Source organism: Danaus plexippus, chromosome 12 (genome assembly GCF_018135715.1).
Source record: "Danaus plexippus chromosome 12, MEX_DaPlex, whole genome shotgun sequence".
NCBI classification, from domain to species: domain Eukaryota; kingdom Metazoa; phylum Arthropoda; class Insecta; order Lepidoptera; family Nymphalidae; genus Danaus; species Danaus plexippus.
The window spans coordinates 94,504-118,475 of NC_083545.1; the positions used below are offsets into that span (position 1 = coordinate 94,504).

At 43.7% G+C, this 23,972-nt stretch overlaps 5 protein-coding genes across 5 annotated transcripts in view; 2 read left to right on the forward strand and 3 right to left on the reverse strand.

Annotated features, from left to right (window-relative positions):
* LOC116772691 (uncharacterized) overlaps positions 1–3,363 on the reverse strand; it is a 12,629-nt gene extending 9,266 nt beyond the window's left edge. Inside the window, exons 1-2 of the mRNA XM_032664956.2 lie at positions 3,029–3,363; positions 1,989–2,242 (exon numbers count right to left, since the gene is read on the reverse strand). Of these exons, the coding sequence (XP_032520847.1) occupies positions 1,989–2,242; positions 3,029–3,176 (402 nt within the window). The 5' untranslated portion in view covers positions 3,177–3,363. The remainder of the gene's footprint in view (positions 1–1,988; positions 2,243–3,028) is intronic.
* A 309-nt stretch (positions 3,364–3,672) lies between these two features.
* On the forward strand, positions 3,673–5,538 carry LOC116772317 (proteasome subunit alpha type-6-like). Its single transcript, XM_032664456.2, has 5 exons — positions 3,673–3,895; positions 4,102–4,278; positions 4,664–4,819; positions 5,083–5,356; positions 5,428–5,538. The coding sequence occupies exons 1-5, from the start codon at positions 3,820–3,822 to the stop codon at positions 5,483–5,485; spliced, it is 741 nt and encodes a 246-aa protein (XP_032520347.1). The 5' UTR covers positions 3,673–3,819; the 3' UTR covers positions 5,486–5,538.
* A 37-nt stretch (positions 5,539–5,575) lies between these two features.
* Positions 5,576–7,486, reverse strand: LOC116772316 (uncharacterized). Its single transcript, XM_032664455.2, has 3 exons — positions 7,213–7,486; positions 6,534–6,808; positions 5,576–6,457 (listed from the first exon to the last, which is right to left on the reverse strand). The coding sequence occupies exons 1-3, from the start codon at positions 7,274–7,276 to the stop codon at positions 5,576–5,578; spliced, it is 1,221 nt and encodes a 406-aa protein (XP_032520346.2). The 5' UTR covers positions 7,277–7,486.
* Positions 7,487–7,632: 146 nt separating this feature from the next.
* LOC116772319 (ras-related protein Rab-10) lies at positions 7,633–10,240 on the reverse strand. The gene is made up of 4 exons (XM_032664457.2): positions 10,030–10,240; positions 9,557–9,756; positions 9,376–9,465; positions 7,633–8,766 (listed from the first exon to the last, which is right to left on the reverse strand). Exons 1-4 carry the CDS (start codon positions 10,154–10,156, stop codon positions 8,563–8,565), a joined length of 621 nt encoding a protein of 206 aa, XP_032520348.2. The 5' UTR covers positions 10,157–10,240; the 3' UTR covers positions 7,633–8,562.
* A 737-nt stretch (positions 10,241–10,977) lies between these two features.
* On the forward strand, positions 10,978–21,108 carry LOC116772693 (cohesin subunit SA-1). Its single transcript, XM_032664958.2, has 16 exons — positions 10,978–11,654; positions 11,835–12,005; positions 12,108–12,312; positions 12,661–12,886; positions 12,973–13,096; positions 13,411–13,589; positions 13,669–14,023; positions 14,308–14,586; positions 14,663–14,875; positions 14,943–15,269; positions 15,346–15,508; positions 16,917–17,047; positions 17,114–17,488; positions 17,553–17,688; positions 17,762–17,864; positions 20,836–21,108. Exons 1-15 carry the CDS (start codon positions 11,175–11,177, stop codon positions 17,833–17,835), a joined length of 3,438 nt encoding a protein of 1,145 aa, XP_032520849.1. The 5' UTR covers positions 10,978–11,174; the 3' UTR covers positions 17,836–17,864; positions 20,836–21,108.
* The last annotated feature ends 2,864 nt before the right edge of the window (positions 21,109–23,972 follow it).

Consider the following 23,972-nt stretch of genomic DNA (forward strand, 5'->3'; position numbering starts at 1 on the left):
CGCGTCCGTATCAACAACATGAACAAAAACTGAGGTGGAAGTTACACTAACGACCATTACATGACGTTATCTATTCGTCATTATTACCAGACGATGACCCGCGCCCGACTAATTATTATCGTCCAAACGAATTCAAAAAATCCTTATTATTTAAAGTTGATCCCACGAGGTTCAACTGAGTAACGAATCTTTTTATTTTAAGTAATATTTGTACCATGGCCAATGTCAGTACTATAACTCCTATTAACTGAATAGTCTTCAAACGTAATCAAGGTTCATCCTCCAAGTCCAAACGTCAGCACTATTTCGTGTGGTATTTCAGGTAACGATCAAAACAGATTTTGTATTGATTATCTGGCACCGTGTTTCATAGACGACTGAGTGATGTGTCCGGGTCTGTTTCTGTGTCGTACTTGTGTCTGTGTCTTTGTCGTGCTCTTATTTATTTAAATGTCGTGTTCGTATCTGTTTCATTGTCGTGTCCGTGTCTGTTTGTGTTGTGTCCGTGTCTTTTTGTGTATCGTGTCCGTGTCTGTTTGTGTCTGTTTATGGTTCGTGTCTGTTTGTGTATGGTGACCGTGTCTGTTTGTGTGTCGTGTCCGTGTCTGTTTATATGTCGTGCCCGTTTCTGTTTCTATGTCCGAGAATTATCACCGAACGGTTCGAGCCCTGGACACTTTTTAAATAAAATTTTACACCGAACGGTTCGAGCCCTGGAGACTTTTTTAAATAAAATTTTAATATGTTTACAAGTAATTAAATATATCATAAATACTTTACAATTACTATACGTGGTAGTGGCAAGGTTGTTTATTTTCAAAGCGGCAAGGACACGATAAGACGATAGTACTCGATTTTTATAACTCAGGAACTATTTAGGATACAGATACACGAAACATAAGAACAAAATGTATAATGTAAGTACTTTATAATCAACATATGATACATTACAGTAGGACTTGATCGTGTGAAAACATCTAACAATGACTGAGCTCGCGTTTTCCTCGCGTTGTTTAATAACGTGGGAAATATATTACGATAATACACAAGCGGGACTCGGGAGTCCTCGGAGTCTCAACCGCTCCGTAGTCGGTACGGTTCGCTAAGAGTTTGACGAGGTTTATTATTACCACGTCTAACCAATACCGTCTCTAATTAAATTAGCATATTTATTTTTTTTAGAATTCGTTTTTTCGAATCATTTTTTATATTTATATTACTAGTTTCCCTTTCGTTGTTCTTCTTAATATATGATACTTGATTTGTCCGCGGTTTACTCCGTGTGGACTTCGTTATTAGGCTGAGAGAAGTATATAAAGTATGTTAGAACAGAATAAGTTAGATAATATGGTGAGGAACCAAGGCAGTTCATCTAGATGTCACGTGATTTAACACACATTGCAATTGTTATGCAACGATCCCGCGGGAACTACAAGGAGAGACGGGGTAAATTATACCCTATGTGTTATTACCCTCTAAGTACATAACTGTAAATTTTTATACAAATCCGTTATTCAGTTTTAGCGTGAAAATGCAACAAACTTTCATATATCCAGACAAGTTCAAAAACTTTCACATTTACAAAAGTAGATTGAGTCGTATAGGTAAATTAATTTTATTAATTTGTTCCGGCATATCTGATTTATTATTTAATATAGTATATGCATGTAATTTCTTGTAAAAATTCATGCCAACTAATGAAGGGTCAGAGATATTAAAAAAACCTTACAGGTGATTTTTATTCAACATTTGATATTGAAAAAATGTTAGAATAAATGCCTCACAACATCTGCACTAATTAAAAAAACTGACTAACTTACGACTCATGAGTATACGAATATCGTTGTATGAATTATAGGCGGACGGACGCTACACACAAGTCTCTCAGAAGGTGACTCTCACTGGTGTCACTAAGGCTGTCTTGCTCTTGCCACATTTTTTCAAAGACCCAGGAGTACAACTGTTCAGTAACTCATTATAGTACTCACCATCTTAGCGAGCATGGAGTCCATCTGTGGCTGATGAGCGGCCGTCAGCAGATGTCGGATACGCGAGGCGTTGGCGACGCACTGTGCCATGCAGCGCTGCAGCGCGGCGGCGTGCCTGACGAGCGCTGCCGACAGCGGCACGGCGTCCCCCCCGCTTCCGCCCGCCCCACGCAGCACGGACTCCAGCACCCCGGCGTGCTGCGACACGAACTCCACGCAGCGCTGCAGCTCGGCTGCCTCGCGCTGCTGTCTCTCTAGTGACGCGAGCGTTACATACACTAACATGAGTAATGATTCTAGTCACTCCCAACTTTAATTATATATCCATTGTAAACTATAAAGACGAATTTTACTTAATACGATACTGTTTAAACGAGTTCCTTTTATTAAAAGTAAAACATACCATCTCATATACATATAAAATAGTTCTCACTCCGGACTCTCCTCTCCCTCAAAAGGGATCGGTGTCAATATGTAGTCTTTATATTATAGTTCTTAAACAGACTGACAAACAAAGTTTCATCACAGAAACAATTTTTACTTTTTACTTAATCAATTACAAAAACTCATAAAAATTAAAAAAAAATCTATGATTCACAGTGTGGGTTGGATGTCACTTGTCTACTGTGATACAGACTACCAGACAGTGTTTCTGTTAAATTGTTCAGCTAAAAAACAAATACTAAGCAATCCAATTAAACCAGTAATTATCATCTAAGTTCAATTAATACTATATTAAAAAAAAAAGTGTTTTATATAAACATAAGGATACTATAGTATTTAAATTGAATTTACATACAAATATTATTGCTAATTTGTAATGAAACATTCAACTAGTTCTTAAGAAATGTTTATCTTCTAATTCATATATAAAAAATATAGATAAATTTACTATGAGACCAGTTCAATCAAAACATATACATACATACCAATTTTTAATTCTATTATTTTTGTATTAATTGTAGCTATGCAATGTATACAAAATAATAAAAGTGTATGTTAAAGGTAAAACAAATTAAATTAAATATTAATGTATTCACCATGGAACTCATATATTCTTTGGGTCCTTCTCTGATATTTTTCCTCCTGCAGCTGTCGATCTGCTTGGGCTTGCTTTTCCCGCGCTTCGAGGACTTCAAGGAATGAAGAAAATAAAGATTTTCTCTCGTTTGTAACGGTTTCTTGCATCTTTTTTTAATAATATGTGAATTAATGAAAAACTTTTTGGATACTATTAAATACAAAACTTAATAGCCGTTTTTCATTGAACTATATTAAAAGAAACAATAAATATTTTAAAAATTATTTAACAAAAACTAAATCAAAATAAAACTAGACCACCTTCTTCTACGATATACAGACACTAACTGACATTATTAAGTTTGAAATTCAACCTTGTCCATATTTCAAACCGTCACAGTGATGTTTGTTGCGTTCTAAAACATATCGGTTGCAAATACTAATAGCAATTGGAATAAATTAAAAGAACAAAAGAATATATCCAATACTATATAAATTAAAAAAAAATACTTTTTTGATTACATATAATATTGGGTAACTAAGCCACACTTCTTCTTGTTTACGAACTGTATCCGTAACTGTATAAGAAAATTAAAAACTTCAAAAGGGATCTATGGTTTTTATTGGAGGATTCAATTGATCGCTCATTTATGACAATGACATTGGTAGAAATAATGTCAAAAGCCGAGTAAAAGAACAGACTCATGATTGTCGAAAATTGAACATAAGCGTTTGTGTCAATCATTGTGTGCGGCTGTCAAGAAAATAGAAACTTGTAATTTAAAGTTGGAAAACAAATCAAATTATAAAGATGGCCCGTGAAAGTAGTGCTGGTTTTGATAGGCACATTACCATTTTCTCTCCTGAGGGCAGACTTTATCAAGTCGGTAAGCAACTTCTGAATTATATTCTGAATGCTGAAACCGCATCTTAAAATGAGAATCCGAATTATTTACTGTGTTTAACAATATTAGAATAAACAGCAACTTTAATTTATTAAAATTGGTGTTGTAAACTATGCAGTTAAAATGAAATCAATAATATGATATATGTATAATAATAATGCTCTCAAATGTGTCACCATAAATTTCAGAATATGCACTGAAAGCTATCAACCAGGGTGGGCTCACTTCTGTGGCTCTGCGCGGGACGGATGCGGCCGTGGTGGCAGCGCAGCGCAAGGTGCCCGACCGACTACTCGACCCAGCATCTGTCACACATCTCTTTAGACTCACCGATAGAATTGGATGTGTTATGACTGGCATGACAGGTAGCTTTTTGATTTACTTTATTGTTTTCATATGAAAGTAATTTTGATATGTGTAAATTAGCCTAATTATACTCTTGTAACTTGTTTAGTGATCCAAACCATTGAATGTCTTTTGTTGAAATTATATTGAAAAAGATCATTAAAACATGAACTGTATATATTAAGACAAATAATTATATGTATTATCTCCAACTACAGTTCTGACATCACACATCATAGAAAATCTCATAATATTTCTTTATTCTTCTCCCAGAGGATGTGATCTATTATAGAATGCCACCAGTTTGAGATCCAGAGGAAATATAACTATCTTTACATTACATGTCATGTAATGTAATGCTGTCATGTTTAATATCATTAAATATAGTTTTTATGTTCCTTGTAGCGGACAGTCGCTCCCAGGTACAGCGTGCGCGGTACGAGGCCGCTAACTGGACCTACAAGTATGGCAGCGCCGTGCCAGCACATGTGTTGTGTCGTCGCGTGGCTGACGTGTCCCAGGTGTACACGCAGAATGCAGAGATGAGACCGCTTGGCTGCAGTCAGTACACTTCCATACTATAATATAATTACCAAATCTAATGTGATCCTCCCTCATACTATTGTATAATATATAGAATGATTCAGTATTGGGGTTTATGGTACATCTACCAAGACTGGGCTTTATACTAAAATTTAAATCCAGTTGACATGAAACACTTCAAAAGTTATGTTAAAGTTATGATCAGGAGCTTCACTCACGAGAAATGAATATAAAATGTGTATTTATTGAATGTAAATGAGGGTGAGAGATGTGGCTGGCAGGTATGATGTTGATCGCGTACGACGACGAGACCGGTCCGTGCGTGTACAAGACGGACCCCTCCGGGTACTACTGCTCGTACAAGGCGGTGGCAGCCGGGGCCAAGGCCACCGACGCTGGCGCCTACCTGGAGAAAAAACTCAAGAAGCGAGGCGACCTCTCCGAGGACGACGCCGTGCAGCTCGCCGTCAGCTGCCTGGCCGCCGTGCTCAGCGTGGACTTCAAAGCCGCGGAGATCGAGGTCGGAGTCGTCTCCAAGGAGCGGCCGGACTTCAGGTCTGTCTACATCTTAAAGACATTGTTTTACCACATCTTGTACTGAATCTCATTTTCGTGTACATTTTTAGAGTGCTGACGGAGGCGGAGATCGACAGACACCTGACCGCGATCGCTGAGAAGGATTAGGCGTCAACTATTTTCCGATAACTATTTTAATAAAACATTTGTTTAAAAAATATCGTTTTATTGGTGGTATATTAATTATCGACCCCGGCACTAAGCGGGAAGCTCTGTGAGCACCCCGCCAGCTCCGCGTGGGACGTCGGCCAGAAGATGTCGCGGTATCTCGGGCACCTTTTCGGCCGCCTCGTGCGCCTCGCAACACACGGCCAGCCCGTACAGCGGCGTCTCGAAGCGGCGCGCCCGTCTCAGCTCCCTCAGCCACGACACGCGAGCACACGCGCTCTCACAGAACACGGCCTCGCGCACCTCGCTCACGGACACGAAGGGCTCGTTCAGCACCAGCACGACGAGCGCGCGCCCCCCGCCCGCCACCAGCGACCACACGTAGCGCGGTGTGGGGAAACGCTCCCCTCGCAGACGGACGGGTCTTCGACCGTCTGCCGCCCGCAGCGCGCCCTCCCCGTGGGTTCCGCTCGCCACGACCAGTCCCCCGCGAGCCCTCAAGAGCCGCGCTACGTCTCGCTGGAGGTGTCTCCAGTTCCCCTCGGCCACGCTTGTCCACAGTGCTACCTTGTTGGTCGTGAACTCCGCCACGCGCATATTCTGATCGTCGAAGTAGTGCGGCGCCAGCAGCCGTCCGCTCGTCAGCCGTTGGCTCGCGAACGAAATGCGCTCATGCTTAAACAGCTCGTGCAAACGCCGGTTCAGACGCTCGTCGTCCGAGTACAACTTCTCTGCGACGGCTCGCGTGTTGGCGTCGAACATACCGTTCAGGTTTCCGAAAAGCGTGAGCGGCGAGCTGCGATCCGAGTGAGGTGCAAGGCGCAACTCGTGGGAGGCGGAGCTGACGGCTTGCGTGAAAACCGGCAACCCGCGGTCCTCGTCGAAGCAGACGAGCGCCAGGTGCCGCGGGCCGGCTGACGACTCTTGGAGCTGGTAGGAGTGACCCTGGAGCGGCGGCGCACAGCCCTCCACCTGTAGAAGGAGCACAATTAGGAAATCCAATCGAAAATCAATATCTAACCTTTAAATCAATTTGAAGTGAGCTCACCGAATGTAGAGCGTCCCCGAACATGTCCTGCTGACAGGCGAGGTCCAGCACGTGCCTGAGGGTGGCCTCGCCCGCGACTCGCAGCAGGCCGGCCGAACAGCGCGCCGTCACGGTGGCGCGCAGCGGGAACAACACGAACCGAGAGGCGCCGCACGACAGCGTAACCTCGTCACCCTCCGCCACCAACACGGAGCCGTTGTGCGCGCGGTGTGACGTCACCAGCGGCATGTTGTCCGGGATGCACTCCGGACACTCCAGATCGAACACGCATGACGCTACGATACCAAACATACTTCTACTATACCGATATAGAGGACCGACATGACCGAGACGAAGATCTTTACACGTTGTGTAATTATTAAATTATTTGGTTTGTTTTTATAAAAAGAACGACACTTCTCTTTCGATAAGTGAAACAAATAGAATTTATTAATCTGTCCGCAAAACATCTATTAAAAGGATGACGTCATAATTATTATTCGGAGGCTTTGTTTTTGAGACAAATGCGACCTAATATTAGAAATTTAAAACACACACCATCGATGTATGCAAGCTTTTTGTATTTTTTTTTATTCTAAATTAAAATCTAGATCGTCAAAAACAAAATTCTTAGGAGGAAAATAGATACATGTTATAAGACTAGCTGCCGTTTTAATGGACGCCAGCGACTTGAACTCACATTCTGTCGTATAAATCCACGACCAACAGCACAAGAGGATCGCAGCCTGCAGTAGCCTGCCCATGGCGGAGACTGTATGAAGCGCGTCTGTCTCCGGCCGAGGTTCGGGTGGCGGCACATGATAACCTCTGACACGAACGTATCGTGAATTCCTTGAACACTTGTTCGTTTCTATTTATTTATTGTCGCCCTACTTACCAGTAGCTCGACGGCGTCATTCAGTTTTGACTCCCTCCCTTATGATAGGACTACTATATTGATTGATATATACGAGGAAGTACCCCGGGGAGTCCATACATACAAGTATTATTTTATTTATATTTTCATAGTATTGAAGTCCTTTTAGATATTGCAATTTTATGTTTAGTTACGACTGATAAAAATAAGGTGCTCGGAACAGGGTTCAATGAAATACAGACATGACCGTGGGTCATTTATTATGAACATAATATACACTGGCGATATTTATTTATAAAAGCGGATAGAAACCGACGTGACATACAAACATACACTCTACAATACGACGGGAAATAATATTGTAACGGAACAGACCAATAAAAAGATCATTTAAAAAATGTTAGTCCTATTTAATAAATAGCATTTCAGGTTCATTAAATTTACCAAATACATGGACGCCGTCAAGGACTCGACGGCAATGACGACGTTTAATAAGGAAAAGTCACTTATAGTTAAGATCGTGCGCAGTAGAGACGAGCACGCTGCAAAATACAATACATGAGAACAACAGAGCACAGAGGTCCCGAGACACTGGCAGGGCGGCCGGCGATGTGATGGTGAAACGATCTGCAGCTCACGTTGAACACACATTAAATAGGAAGAAACAATAAAAAAAAACTACACTAATATTTCAATATTATTTCCATTTCCATCTAATGACGTCACGTGACGTGCGTGACGTCATTCAAGCTACTCTAACTATCGTCGATCTAAGACTGACGAACGACGACAACTATTACGATAAAAATGTACAAATTTATTTTCCGTGATATTCATTGGATAATCGTTGTAGAGAATTATTGCACACGAATCACTCTCGCTTAAAGCTATGAGAAAAACAAAAAATGTAGCTCGAAAAACGAGGGCGCCGTTACGGACGTTACGGAGTCCGAGGAGATAGAGAGGATCCATCGAAACATTGACATACGATGAGATACGAAACACGAGGCGAACGGAGCGGCCCACATCGGAACGGCACGAGGAGATATAACACGCGAGATATACAAATAATAGAGACGAGGACGACCCGCCGGCGACGAGGCGGCGACCGCGACACGACCGACGGGACGGGACGGGACGCGGCGGTGCCGGTGGAGGTGGAGGCGAGCGAGTCTACGAGCAGCAGGCAGGCGCGGCGCGGGCGGGCGGCGCGCGGGAAGGGCGGCGCTCCACGGCGATGCGCGCCAGGTCCGCCTCCGCCTCGCGCCCTGCGCTCTTGTCCAGGATGGCCTCCGCCAGCTCCGAGAAGGCGCGCTCGATGTTGGTGTTCGACTTGGCCGACGTCTCCATGAAGCGGATGCCGTGCTCGCGAGCGATCTGACAACAGACAGACAGGTCAAAACTACTCCATAGATTGATAAAATATCACATGAACTTTGAGCCTCAAAAATGACTCCTGTTTTAGAATAACATATAAACACTGAACACAGAACAAGCTTTCGTATGTTGGTCTGTTCACATCATTACATACGCATTTACCAACAGAATATTTAATATGAGTTTTTTGAATATGTAACAGTTTCCTTAAATATTGTCAACTAATACCAAAACACTTTTCTACTACTTTTCGCTTCATGTCGGTGTTCCATCATCACATCATTTCATTAACCAACATATTGTATATACAAATGGGGTCTCCATTGAAATATCATACAACATGTGCACACTAAAATATGCTTACAAGGTCAATTTAATTGGGGTCAATATTTTTTTGCAATATAAAATCTTATTAATTTTTTTTATATTAAAGCAGATAAATATTTGTATATACAGGTTTTTATAAATTGTGCTTCTTCATAGTTAATTTACTGATACAAGTATTTTGTAAACAAAGATTAATATTAATAGATTGGTCAAGTTAAGGAATGAGTAATGTGACCTCCTTGGAGATAACATGCACTTGTGTTTAATATGAACAATGCTCACAGCTTCTCCCCTCTCTTTGCTGACAACTCTCTTGTCCTCCATGTCACACTTGTTGCCGAGGATCATCTTCTCCACATCCTCGTTAGCATGCTATAAAAGAAACATGATAGTGATTACAATATAATAGAATATTTAACTTAATGTGTACATTAAGGTCACTCCCTGTTTGGTTAATACCAACCTCGTCTATATTTCTTAACCACTTCACAATATCATCAAAAGTTTTTTCATTTGTTATATCATACACCAGCATGATCCCCATCGCCCCACGGTAATATGATGTAGTGATGGTGTGGAACCGTTCCTGGCCTGCCGTATCCCAGATCTGCAGTTTGATTTTCTTTCCTCGTAATTCAACAGTCTTAATCTTAAAATCTATACCTGTAATATATTACAAAAATATAAATGATATTTTCTCAGGAAGCACATATTCTGTTCATCATAGAATGAGACATAAGCATGACTATATATATATGTTAGTGGTTTATTCCTTTTAGGTAGGGTCAGCAATTTTTAGTGCTTTAAATAATAAAAAACGTCAGCTATTGAGTATGAATACATGTCATCTATGAATTCTGTAGCATATATTTTTACTTTACTGATTATGTTTAAATAATCGGAAACAATAAATAACAAAGGGTCACAGTTTCATACCAATTGTTGAAATAAACGTTGTTGTAAAGTGGTTATCTGAAAATCTAAATAGTATACACGTTTTTCCAACTCCAGAATCACCAATTAATAATAATTTAAATAGCAGATCATAGGTTTTTTTTGCCATTTTGCTATATTTACTGCAGTAACGAAGCTATCAAAGTTTTTCTGTACAAAAAAAATCATCCGACCGAGACAATGACAGCTCAGTAATCAGTCACAAATGGACTTGCTACATAAAAAAAATATATGTTAGATGCTAGTCAAATGGAAACAATAGGACCAGAATGCAACACCTACACACAATTATCATTGCTCTATTTTAATATTAAATCTTGCACAAGAACAAATTTAGAAACTCATCTAGGACCGCCTCATTCAATTCAGTTTTAATAGTATTTTAAATTTTAAAACTGAATATAATTAAAGCAAAATTATAATAAAATTTTCTAATGAACCCTTTTATTACTATATGTTTATATATATAATTTTTTAACGATTTTTGTATAACGATTTCATGTATGCAATTGATTCATTTGAATATTTTTAATGCTACAATAAATAGCAATGTTTTAATTGTCTGTAGTAGAAGTTATACTTTCTTATACCTATATAAAACGTGAATTTTTTATAAGCTTTCTCTTGTAGTGTTTTGACTAACTTTATAACTTCAAATAAAAATAAATTAAAATTGACTGTAACAAACTCTCAAAAATAATATTGCTTTATTATATGATCCATTTAATAAATATAAGCGTTGGTCTTCAATTAGCTTGGATTTTATTGTTGTATTTTAAAAATTATTCATAGTTGCTAAAATAGATTTAGTTATTTTATTTTCATTTGAATAAATATTTTTTCGTTTCACATATATCATTATGATTACCATTCATACAATCTGTTATCTGTCTTTTATGTATATTGTATTATATTGCTTGTCAAGTTGGCAAGTTGGCAATATTAAAAGTTGAGTTTCTTGTGTTTGTGAATTGCGCGGTGTACTATTATTTTGTTGTGCGTCTTTTTTGCTTGAATCGATTAGAACTGAACATATAATCAATATAACATTACGTTCTTACAGAACATCTTTGTGTACGTGTATGATGTAGGATTCTGTTTAAAAAGAAAATTAATTCACTAGCAAAATGCACCGAAGAGGCGGGAAACGCATCCGAATGGATGACCCTCCCCCGGAGTATGTCAATCCTATGACACCGGCTACACCTATGACCGATTACGGTGGACAATCTGTACACGAGCCGGAAACCCCCAGCATTAATTATGCTGGCTTTAACACTGGAACCGTGGCAAACTCAACAGTAGGAGAGTCCAACAGAGAAGATATCGAAGAACATCAAGAGGAAGAAACGAGGTCACCGTCGCCAGCACCGACGAAAAGAGTAACTCGTAGCAGAGGACGAGGTGGGGATGGAGGATATGTGGGAAGACTGGCTGAGTCACCACCTCCGCCACCGCTCCGAAGAAGAGGACGAGGTGGTCGCGGCCGGGGACGAGGCAGGGGAGCCCCCCCACCACAGGCGTACTCTCCGCCTCCAGTATTGCTGCCAGGAGATGATGAAAACAGTCTTTACAATATCCTCCGGTTTAATAAAACAGCTATAAATGTAAGGCTACTCATTAAGTTTATTCAATTAGAATCAGCTGTCTGTGAATAGTTATTTGTTAATAAAATTTATATTATAATTTAACAGATTGATTCCTGTCCATAAGTACATATTAAATATTTTTAAATTCAGGTAATAAATAATAAAAGCATTTATAAAATATCATAAATTTTAATGCAGCAAGTGGTAGACATGTGGATAGAGGAATACAAGAGTAACCGTGAGAGTGCACTGGTTCAGCTGATGCAGTTCTTTATTAATTCCTCTGGATGTCGGGGAAAGGTCACACCCAACATGGCTCAGATGGACCATACCCTCATTATCAAGAAGATGACCCAGGAGTTTGATGAGGTAGCATGAATAAGCTTCAGTTTTGTACAATTGGAATATACACTAAGGTTGACTTTTTTATGGTAATTAAAATCAAACTATGTTTAAACTTAATTTTACCAGGAAAGTGGTGAATATCCATTAATAATGTCAGGACACACATGGAAAAAGTTCCGATCTAACTTCTGTGAGTTCATCCAAACTCTGGTGAAGATGTGTCAGTACTCCATCATATACGACCAGTTCCTGATGGACAACATCATATCCTTGCTCACGGGGCTGTCTGACTCTCAAGTGAGAGCATTCAGACACACCGCTACACTCGCTGGTATGTACATAACAGACACAAGTTTAAGGACCCAGGTTTAGTTTTCATCAACATTTTTCATTTGTAGATTACAAAGTGATGACGAAATGTTTGCACCTTCATTAAACAGATATTAAGAATCCTTCAAAGTTTAAGTCTTTGTATAAGGAGCCTTTAATGAGGGAATACATTGACCGAGTCACACATATGTAACTTATATTATGTTTGTGGTCCCTCCATATGCCTTTAATGGTGTTTGTTATTTCATCAACAGTTCCTGTAGTAGTCCAAGGCAACCAAAAAATAGATATCAGCATTTTGATAATGATTACCTTACAAACAAAGTATCCATTATGTTGCAATGTGCAGTGATGAAGCTGATGACGGCGCTGGTGGACGTGGCACTGCTCACGTCTGTCAACTGCGACAACTGTCTGAGGCAGTACGAGGCCGAGCGGCTCAAGGCGCGCGACAAGAGAGCCAGCGAGCGGCTGGAGGTGCTGGTCGCCAAGAGACAGGAGCTGGAGGAGAACATGGAGGAGATCAAGAACATGCTTTCCTACATGTTCAAGTCCGTGTTCGTGCATCGCTACAGGTGACACACACACAAACACACGCGCGCGGCACTGTCCGCGACTTCCTCTTAAAGAACGCCGTCGACGGTCACGATTGCTGTTTCAGAGACACCTTAGCCGAGATCAGAGCGATCACCATGTCCGAGATCGGGATCTGGATGGAGAAATTTCCTGCTCATTTCCTGGACGATTTGTATCTGAAGTACATCGGTTGGACTCTCCACGACAAGGTGACTTTACAAAGGAAAATAACGACAAAACTGTTCAAAATTCTCTCAGTAACTGCGATATTTTAGTTTCATTTAACATTTTGATTGTAATTCGTAACTGTAATTTAAATGAAAGTAGTACTTTCAGCAACCGTGATCACGGTTGCTGAAAAGTAACCGAAACGTCGGGAGTGTGTAGTTTTTTACAAAAATAAATCTCGCGTAGTTTATCCGAAAAATACTAGTTTCATTTAAATGAATAAAACTCGCGAAAATCTTAGATCTCATTTCGTAACTGTAATTTTTTTTTCATCTTAAGAATTTTCTGCATGCAGGTGGGCGAGGTCCGTCTCCGCTGCCTGCAGGCGCTGCAGCCGTTATACGAGTGCGAGGAGCTGAAGAGCAAATTAGAGCTGTTCACGTCCAAGTTCAAGGACCGCATCGTGTCAATGGCCCTCGACAAGGAGACCGAGGTGGCCGTCCACGCCGTGAGACTCGTCATCGCCATACTCAAGTGAGTGCCGGCTCTGAACGGCCCCCTCGCCTCCATTCCACCCTTCCACCCTTCCAGCTCACCATACCACCCTTTGCAGGATGCATCCCGACGTCCTGACCGACAAGGACTGCGAGAACGTTTACGAACTGGTGTACTCGTCGTGGCGCAGCGTGGCTGCGGCGGCGGGGGAGTTTCTGAACGTCCGCTTGTTCCGCCCCGATGACCCGGGCGCTCCGCCTGCGCGCTCGCGGCGCGGCAAGCAACGTCTACCCAACACGCCGCTGGTGCGCGACCTCGTGCAGTTCTTCATCGAGTCGGAGCTGCACGAGCACGGCGCCTACCTCGTGGACTCCCTCATAGAGTCCAACCCCATGATGAAGGACTGGGAGTGTATGACGGACCTGCTGCTCGAGGAGCCCGGGCCCACCGAGGAGCCGCTCGACAACAGACAGGTCGCCTGATGTAGTCTCTCATAACACACAGTTTCTTAGGATTTGAACTGAGAGACTAAACAAATGACTCTCGTAAAACGTTACACTAGCTTTCTCATATATTCCAATAACAATCATTAATTTATATTTATAGTCTCTTCATTTTGTGGGACTATAATATTTTACCCAACTCATGGGTTGTTTTTTGAGGTAGCGTACAAACATGTAAATTCTCGTCTCTATCATATTAGTCAGTTACATGAAATCAACAGTGGTGCTCTTTCTGAATCACGAACAACCATCAGGAATCGTCCCTGATCGAGCTGATGGTGTGCTGCGTGCGCCAGGCCAGTACGGGCGAGCCGCCGGTGGGTCGGGGCGCGTCCCGCAAGCAGCACCAGGCGCTGTCCAAGGACCAGGCCAAGGCGGCCAACGACGACCGCGTCAAGATGACAGCACACTTCATGGTGGCGCTGCCGGCGCTGCTCGACAAATTCTGCGCCGACCCCGAGAAGCTCAATAACCTCGTCACCATCCCGCAGTACTTCGACCTCGAGCTCTACACCACGCAACGGCAGGAAGGAGTGAGCGCTCGTCAGACACATCGACGCCTCGTGGATAAGACCCACGGTCACTGATGATCCCGTTCTCCTGCCGCAGAATCTGACGCTGCTGTTGAACAAGATCCGGGAGATCGTCAGCACTCACACCGAGGCCGAAGTGCTGGAGACGTGCGGCCGGACGCTGGAGTACCTGTGCAGCGAGGAGCATGCAGTCTACACGCGCTGCAACGTGGCGCGCGCCACGCTCACCGACATGTGCGTCAACAGATACAAGGAGGCCATCGACGACTACCGGAACCTCATCGAGGGGGTACGACCCGGCCCGACCGCTCGTCTCTCGCCCCGCCGACCGCTCATCCACCTCTCGTGTTCCGCAGGGGGAGACTCCGGACGCCGACGAGGTGTTCAACGTGATCAACTCGCTGCGCAAGGTGTCCATCATGTACATGTGCCACAACCTGAACGACACCAACATCTGGGACTCGCTGTTCGAGGACCTGCCTAAGTGCGTATCGCCGGGGCTGATGCCGACGCAGGCGCTGGTGTACGTGGTGCGCGCCTGCTTCTACTCCGTGCTGTGGTCGCTGCACGAGCTGGACGAGCGCGGCGGGGACCCCGCGCCCCTGAGGGAGCGACTGTTGGCCTACGCCGCTCACTGTCGCAATATCGTCGCGGCCGGCGCGACACCCGACCTCAAGGAGGAGGTGAGACTCACCGGCCTGCGCCCCCCGCCCCACGCCGCCCCCGCCCCGTCTCACAGTCGAGGAGTTCCGTCCGCAGGCCTACACGAGTCTCTGTGACCTGCTGATCTTCTTCGCGGAGTGTCCGCGCGGCGGCTCGTCGGCCCCGGGCGCCGGTCTGCGCGCTCTGGAGGCGGACAGCGCCACTATGGACCTGCTCAACGCCTTCGTGCAAGAATTCGTGTTCGTCCAAAACAACTACGGTAACGCCGCGTTTCCTTCCCCCTCCCTCTCCGGCGGCTGTGTGTGTGTGTTTGTGTGTGTGTGATGTGTGTGACTGGGATCGTTTGACCGTATGTCCCGTCTTTAATTTCGCGCCTCCCGAACAGTTCGTGATAATTCCCCTAGTTCATTTCTGTAACTTTTCTCCTCCGTATTTCTATCGAATGCCAATCCAGAACGTGCGGATGATAACCATTGTAACTTGTTGCGTGCTTGATATCGTTTTGTATTTAAGGTGTCCCAACAGACATAAAATCTAAGCCACTTTCCGTCGCACCCTTCCCGTTCTTTTGATAACAATTCTGTCATTCAATAATACCGCAACATACTCTGGATACACCATCACGAGTCCCCAGAGCCCGCCGGTCGCGGGGGAGCGACGCTGAGAAAAAAATATGCATTATTGAAGTAAATCTGTAGTGAGCCGAGTGTGTCGGGTGTCTCGCGTGTGTAACGTGCTGTGTTTGGTTGCATGTCACCTCGCGCGGTCGTCGGACGCTCGGTAAGCAGTCACATTTCTCCCGGACGGCGTATTTTACCTTAGTAATGCAGCGACCGCCCGCGCCCCGCCCGGCCCGGCCCCGGCCCGCGCGGGCGGTCGCAGCCGCGTCCAATAATGCATATTTTAGTCTCGTCCCTCGATCTCGCGCGCGTCCGACCCGAGCGCGTCCACTAACATTACTAAGGGAAAATTGTCGCGGCCGCTTGTTACGGCGACCCCGGACCGACTGCCCGGCTCCCCGGGCCTGGCGGGTCCCGCCCGGTCCGACTCCTCGCTCGGTTCAGGGTCGCCGCCTCTGTTCTCTGACACGCTTCAAGTTTCCGTGACTGAGCATGTTCGGTCGTCACAGTTTATGTTTTTGTTGCCTTCTCATTCTTTATGTTGGTATTATCTCGTCCGTGCCCGATCAGCCTCCGCCCCGGACGGTCCGCAGCTGCTCCCTCTCACTGTGGTCAGCCCCGGCCACTCTATTATACGATGAACGCGGTCTCCGGGCGAGCTTCTTATCCTTATTATCATTCAGTAGCTTATGATTTAGTGTGAAGCATGTTCCATATTAAGTGTTTATGACGTACGACACTCGTGACTCAAGGATCGCTGTCGACCGACGGCTTCCGATGACATCGTTTTAAACGTCTCGAATCTAAAGCCACTCTTCGCGTTATAAAGAGCTGTGGAGTCGAAGCCGCAGCCGAAGCGGTCGGATGGCAGTGGTGATGCGAAAACTGAGTCACGTGGCTTTTAATATGATAAAAGTAGCCGGTCTCTAAAGTCCAGCGAGAACAGAGCCGATCACGATATATGAAGTGGTGGCGAAGAACAGACTAGACGTCTAGAGACCGGCGACGACACAACTACAACACACGCTACAACACACCTCCTTACAGACGGACAAGACGAGAGACGGATAGAGGAGCTCCACAAAAGAAGGAACTTCTTGGCCGCCTACTGCAAGCTCATCGTGTACAACGTGGCACCGCTGAGGCGCGCCGCAGAGGTCTTCAAACACTACATACGGGTAGGTACGGGGACGGGCGCTCCCCGGCGAGTCCCCTCGACGCTCATGACAGACCGTCGCTTACAGTGCTACAACGACTACGGAGACATCATCAAGGCCACGCTGAGTAAAGCTCGGGAGATCAACAAGCTGGGCTGCGCGCTCACCATGCAGCTCGCCATGCAGATGCTGTTCACGGACGTGCTGCGGCTCCACCCGCGACCCTCGCGACAACTCACCGAGTTCCTGGAGGTCAAGGAGCTCGCCAAGCGGTTCGCGGTCATGTTCGGGCTGGACGCCGTCAAGAACCGCGAGGCCCTCACGGCGCTACACCGCGCCGGCGTCGCCTTCGCCGCTCTCGAGGGCCCAGGCCCCGGCCCGCCGCCCAATCTTCTGTTCCTAGAGCCACTGGCCGAGTTCTCCGCCAAACTGCTCCGTCAGGACAAGCGTGCCGTGCTCAAGGTAAGAGTCCGTTCCCTCGGCCCCGGCATGCCTCGTGCGACCGTTTCATCACGACCATGTTCAGTTCGCAGAGACCAAGTTCTCGAGCATGCAGTGGGGCGAAGAGTGGGCGCCGCTGCTCGCCTACAGGAACTCGCTGCTCACGGACGCCCCGGACGAGAGGCCGCCGCCCGCCAGGAGACACTACACGAGACGCACGCGTGAGTACAGATACTAACAGACACAATCCCCCCCGGACCACCCCCCGCCTCACCCCGCGTGTCCATGTTGCAGGTGGTGGAGGAGGCGGCGCGGCGCCCGAGTCTGACGATGCCGACGACCCGCACTACTCAGACCCCGAGATATGAGGACACACACACGTCGTCGTCTCGTTCATGTACTACAACTATATTATATACATTTCCCACTAGTTCCTCTCCATCTCCTCTTCATCGCCAAGGAGTCGTCCCTTATTGTTATGACCGGCCAGCAGTCTTTATATAAAGTATATCCGCCACGAGCCGCCCAACACATTCAACACGTCGTTCAACACCCCTGAAATGTGCGAGGTCGGGTGGGGAGAGGTCCTCGCCCCCCAGTCTTCCGTCGACCGGGTCGCCAGCTTCATCATCGAAGCTTCACCCCGGTTTGTTAGTGATGCACACGATATATAATCCCGTGACGTGTCGGCCGATATCACGAGTGAATAATGTTATTTGCAATGTTCGCAGTTTGTAAAGGCCGACAGGAACAGCTGGAAACACGGGGGCCGGTTGAGTTGAATTAGAAATGGTCATATTTTTTTATTTATTTGATTTCTTCACCTCAGCTAAGGTTTTGGTTGCGTTCAAAAACTATTTAGCATTCCATTTGAAATGTGCTTCTGTGCCAAATGAGAACGGACGTAATAAAAGAGGCCCATCACTATTGATCCCGCACCAGGGGCCGGTAGACACGACATGGGGTATCGCAGCGCGCCCCGCTACGAGGGCATGTGTTGGCGGAACTCCTCGTGACTGTGTTTTAACTAGTCCATTGAGTGATTCAGTATGAATATCGGAATGTGTTGAAGTGGATGTTCCTCCTGTCCCCGGACCGCGGGACGCTCGCTGCAGCACCCAGAGGACGACCTGTCCCGGACGACAACTGACCCTCGTCACCAAACTCACGAGGGTGGGTATCTTGAATAGTTTTACGCACAGCGGCACTCTTAATGTGAGTCTCGTTGAAAACTCGTCTGATATCCCTTCACTATTTTCGCCTGCCCTTCCATGTTTGAGGCGATGACTGATGTTATTTTTATCGGCATAGATATAAACTAACTCTATAAAGATCTTTTTCTTGATCTTCTGTGAGTAGAGCAGTACACCTAACTTCTTTCAAACACCCAGACTTTAAACGTGTACGGGGCCACGTGGGGCAGGTATGCCATACTGTGTAGATGTTGCATCGATTTTTATCTTTTATTCCTTGTATATTGCGTGTGCTAGTAACTCTCTGGCCCAGAGGCTTGCTCGGTTTTGCGTTTATAATTTAACACTATTCTGAAAAGAAAAAACCTTTTCACGAAAGTACTAAGTATCCGCCTAACCTACTCGCTTTGCCCAAAACGGGTGTTCGCAAACATAAGCATTTTTGTCAAGAAGTGGTTACTAACCTAAAACAAAAGAGAATCGAGTAAATGTTCATGCTCTCCCCGGGGTGTGCTGCCTCTTGATTCTAATTATAATCAAAATTTATTGGTTTTTCTTATACAATGGCGAGAGGAAAAATTCTGCAAATCACTCTCTCGTGGCTCCCTCTACACTCATCCAAGATGTGAATGGTAGCTGTCATTGTCAGATGTCAGTCGGTCGGTGCCGATGTCAATCGATGCTTTCATATATTTAATCTACAAAATATAATTGGCCCGCGGCCAGGTTATAGAAAAAACAAATGAGATGAGTACAAACCTGGGCAAAATCACAATGTTTTTCTGACGAGATCATTCGTGAGGCAGAACATGCTCATCTCTGTAATACGTCCGTCAACCCAGTAAATGAATTGTCTCGATTCGTTTTATAGGATGATGTGGCTCGGTGGAGACGGGTTGCGCTTTGAAACCGCCGTCGATCAGTACTCACCTGGCTCTTTATTGTTAAGCCACGATTTTCATACCGCAATATTGTTCTTTAGTACGCCCTAAACGGAAGTTGTCTGACGTCTTTTATCGATAAACCGCAGTAAATTTGTCTAAATTTAATCAAATATCTAAATAAAATGGCTTCCTGTTTACCATTGAAGACTTGACGATCCGTTTTGTATCCTCTGCGAGAAATTCTATAGGTTATAACCTTCTCTTCTGGATCTTTCATTTTCGCTTCATCTTTGCGATGTCACCAATATTTTTGGACACATATTCCTTCAATACAACCGCGGGTTGTTCATAAACACCTTTTTTATAAGTTATATGATTTACACTATCTGTTGAGACGAGAAAAAGAGGGGCACTTGTGAAAAGTAACAACTTACTCCCAGCAAACGTAACATTAGACCCGACACCGAAATGTATCTTTGGAGGTGAAGTAGTAAAAACAACTTAATATAAAAATACAAACGCAAAAAGAAGCATCAAGACGAAGGAGTCACACGACATATTTCATGACAGTTGAAATACAGCTTCGAGGCTAATGATCTTAAACTCGAAACTGTTCCAAACCGCTGGCTTCTCCGGCGACACACGCTTCCTACCCTCACTATAACTCTGGTGTCACTATCTCTAGCTAGAGTCTGTGCTCTCATCTTATGCTCTATCGTTCTGTTCACTCCTATCACCTCTGCCTCCACCGGCCCCGGTCGCCTCCCATGTTGTGAATATAGAACTGTAGGCTCGTACTGTGATACGAATTGTTAGTAAAGGAAACCTTTCTGAGCAAATATTGGCAATTCTAAAATTTCGATAGTTATATAAAAAGTTTACTCTTATATCAATCTTATGTTTTTTTGACGTTACAATGTACTCGTTGAGATTTTTAGTATTCGTAAAACTTTTAATTGGGTATATAATTTTTGTTAAGCACAAAAATATATTTCATTGAATTTATTAGGACAGAATCTAAGTCGGTTATCCGGAGACTCGAACCCCACAAACGTCTCTCGCGGGTCGAGGCGGCGGCGGCGAGGTGACTGGTTTCAGCTCGAGGCCTGCGAGTCTGTGACTCCAATGAATATATTGACATGCCCGTGTACACGGCGCCCTCGCTCCCCTCTCCCAATTCCGCATCACCTCCCGTATTCATGTCTGTAGCCCCATGCGCAGCTCCCACGAACCTCGTTGGAGTTATTGTTACAATCAGATACGCACCTAATGTTCACTAACCCACCCACAGATATAACTTCAAGAGCACGACTTTCAGGAGAAGATGATGTGCTGCTTTAATTGTTAAAGATGTTTTGAAAGTACTCCGCGAACATTCAGATGTTTTATCTTGTGTGGTAATTGATTCAAGATTCATGTGATTCAATTAATTTTTCATTGTCAAAACTTCCCTTGGTTGCCTGGTCGTGGCTGTACAGTGATGACGTCACTATTTATAGGATGCTAACGTTCCGAACGAAGGGACACTTTTGTAAAATTTTAATAAATATATTTTAATATACGAGTTTTAATGTTTCTCCTCGTAACCCTTAACAGGCCACCTGACATAACACGATCACTTATCAGCTGAACACCGAGTCGCCACTTTATTTAAGGTTAAGTTATTAAGTTCTGAACGTCTTCCTTCTAGAAGAACAACAACAAAGCTTCAAGAAGTAACTTTAGCAGTGATTTTTAACGACACGAAGGCCGTCTGTCGTGCATGTAACTCTCCTATCTCGATTTATACGACACAAATATGTTATTGAGAAACAATGATATGGTCTGGCGGAGGTGTAGCTTCAGATGGACACGGCTCATACCTCCGACGCTTTTTGATGCTTACCTGCTGTGGGCTCTGTGTTCTCGTCTCCATTATAATTCAACATACATACGATTTCCGAGACTCACTGAGTTTCCTATTTATTAAGAATCATATTATTAGAACACAATAAACTGACCGAACGCATGGGCTCGTTGTCTTGACTTGACCGTGTTTAATCTAGGAGCAGGTTTTTTAATTTGGAAGACTTATACACTCTAATAGAATTCAAGAAGGACAAGTTTATGCGTTTCTTAAACAAATCTTAGTACCCTGACAATATACTCTCACACGACCTGCAACACATTGAATACGCCGTAGGCACTCATGCTCATGCTCTATTACAAGAGCCTTTCCTCGAACGAGGGTCCGGCTGTTCTGTCTCACAGAGAACCGTTTTTTAACTATGCCTTAATAGTAAAAAGTATTTTAATTAATCAATTAGGTCATTAAGAACAATTACATAGGACTATATATAATATATGAAGCTGAATTACATAGGACTGTATACTAAATCTTACTGGATTAAATAGTTGTATGTTACGGGTTACCTGAAATGTATTTCTCAGTTTCAGTCGATTGTGTTGTGGCAGTATCAGCAGGCCGTCGAAATTTTTTTTCCCGATAATAGAGGAATTTGTATGCCAAATGTATGGTTTGAAATGCAAAGGTTGGAACTTAATCGATGATCATTACAATTGGTTTAGGGCAATACGGTTCCACTCGCACGCCCCATTGCAGCTTTTCCCACGCCTGGCAACATCTTATGCTATTCTTAACAGTAAACCGCCTAGTATTGTACATATTCATTTTAAAACGTTTACTTAAAAACATGACAAAATTTTAAGTATAGGTACCTACAGGACAAAGTTTATTTCACCTCATCAACTGAGCTCGTTTTAATTCACCTGTCATATACTTACGATAATTGTTAATCGCCTGTAATGTTTCCAAGATTTACAATAAATAAACTCCATATTACCAAATGCGTAAGCTAATAGACACATGTTTTGAAATTCAATTTGAAAACGAATTTTGAAACACGTTATTGTGCGTTACCTCCGCTGTTTCTAGTAAACGTCGGTATCAATTGAATTCTCAAACTCTGCTTTTTAAAATTGATCTAGTCGGTGGGTCACATTGACGGATGAGAGGTCACCGGTCAGGTCGACAATGAACACGAAACGGAATAACGACGACGGAGTTTTAACCCGAGGACAGCTGAGGGGAGACGCCTTGCTCCTGGTTCAAGCACTTATAGAAGCGATAAAAAGACTTTTTAGCTTCACACAAATAGATCGCAGTATGTTGTAAGATGACAATAGGACGGAGAGACGGAAGATAAGAAGGTAGGGCGACACACCACCGACCACCGAACGCCGGCGGCTCTCGAGCCTACAGACGCGCAGGCTGATGGCGGGTGCCTGATATAGGTGTGGTGTTGAGGTGTGATGTAATGTGGGAATATTTATTACAACTGTGTTCGTTCACACTATATGGGATTTTATTTTTTTCTCGGGGGCAAGTATTCGGAATTTTCGATATTATTCTATTTGAACTGATGACACTGTTTTAATGGATAATAGGTATGGTTATAAAAGCCAGTTGAAGAATTTTATATTACAAATATTACATAGTAGACATTAAAAATAATAATATGTTTGTTATCAACGGGTTTTCTTTGTTAGATGTATAAATAAATATATCGATTGATTGATTCTGCGTGTGTAAACATTGTAAACCTTATAAGATAATATGTTTGTAGAGTCGGTCGAGAAGCACTCGCGTCGCGGTGACGCACGACAAAAAATATTCAGGGAAACCGTGTCCGAGTTGGTTTTTCTAAGTTTATTTGATATTATTTGAAATATTGACGTCGTACTTAGTTAAATAGATGTAGAGTTATATCAATAATTAAAAATTATATTTAAAGAGGAGGAAATCCAAAGACGGTGACCGGCTGCAGCGACCTTCGACTATCATGAAGCTTCATTTGATTATGAATACTTTATGTTCTGTGTGTGAGTGTGTGTGTGTGTGTGTTTGTGCTAGTGATTGAGTATGTGTAGGTGTGGGCGGGGCATGGCGGCGTGGGCGTTTCAAATGTCCCCTCCCCCATGCGCACGCGCACCAAAAACGGAACGAGAATACATAGTACAGGTTTAACACTACAACACACTGAAAACTGAGGAAACAGCTCGTGTGGAATATAAGTGATGTGAAGGAAATGAGGTCCTGGAAATAGAGAGTAGGTATAATGAAGTTTAGTTTTGTGGAGATTGATGGTGACTTTTATAAGAGAGGGAGATATAGGATGGGACGATAATTAGATCGCTACAAAACTTGTGTGAATATGTCCGAAAAGTTCCAAGTTATTTGAGAGTCATTCAAATCCTATTAACATAAATGATATGTTCGAAGACCGCGACACTTAGTAAGCAATTTACAAGTTTAAAATTTTTTTTATTTCTGTTCTTAATCTGTATTTTATTTTATTTCTGTTCTGTTTCTTGTGTCAGTTACTTTTTCGATGTCAAAAGAGCAGCTCCCGTCGTCTAGTGTGCATT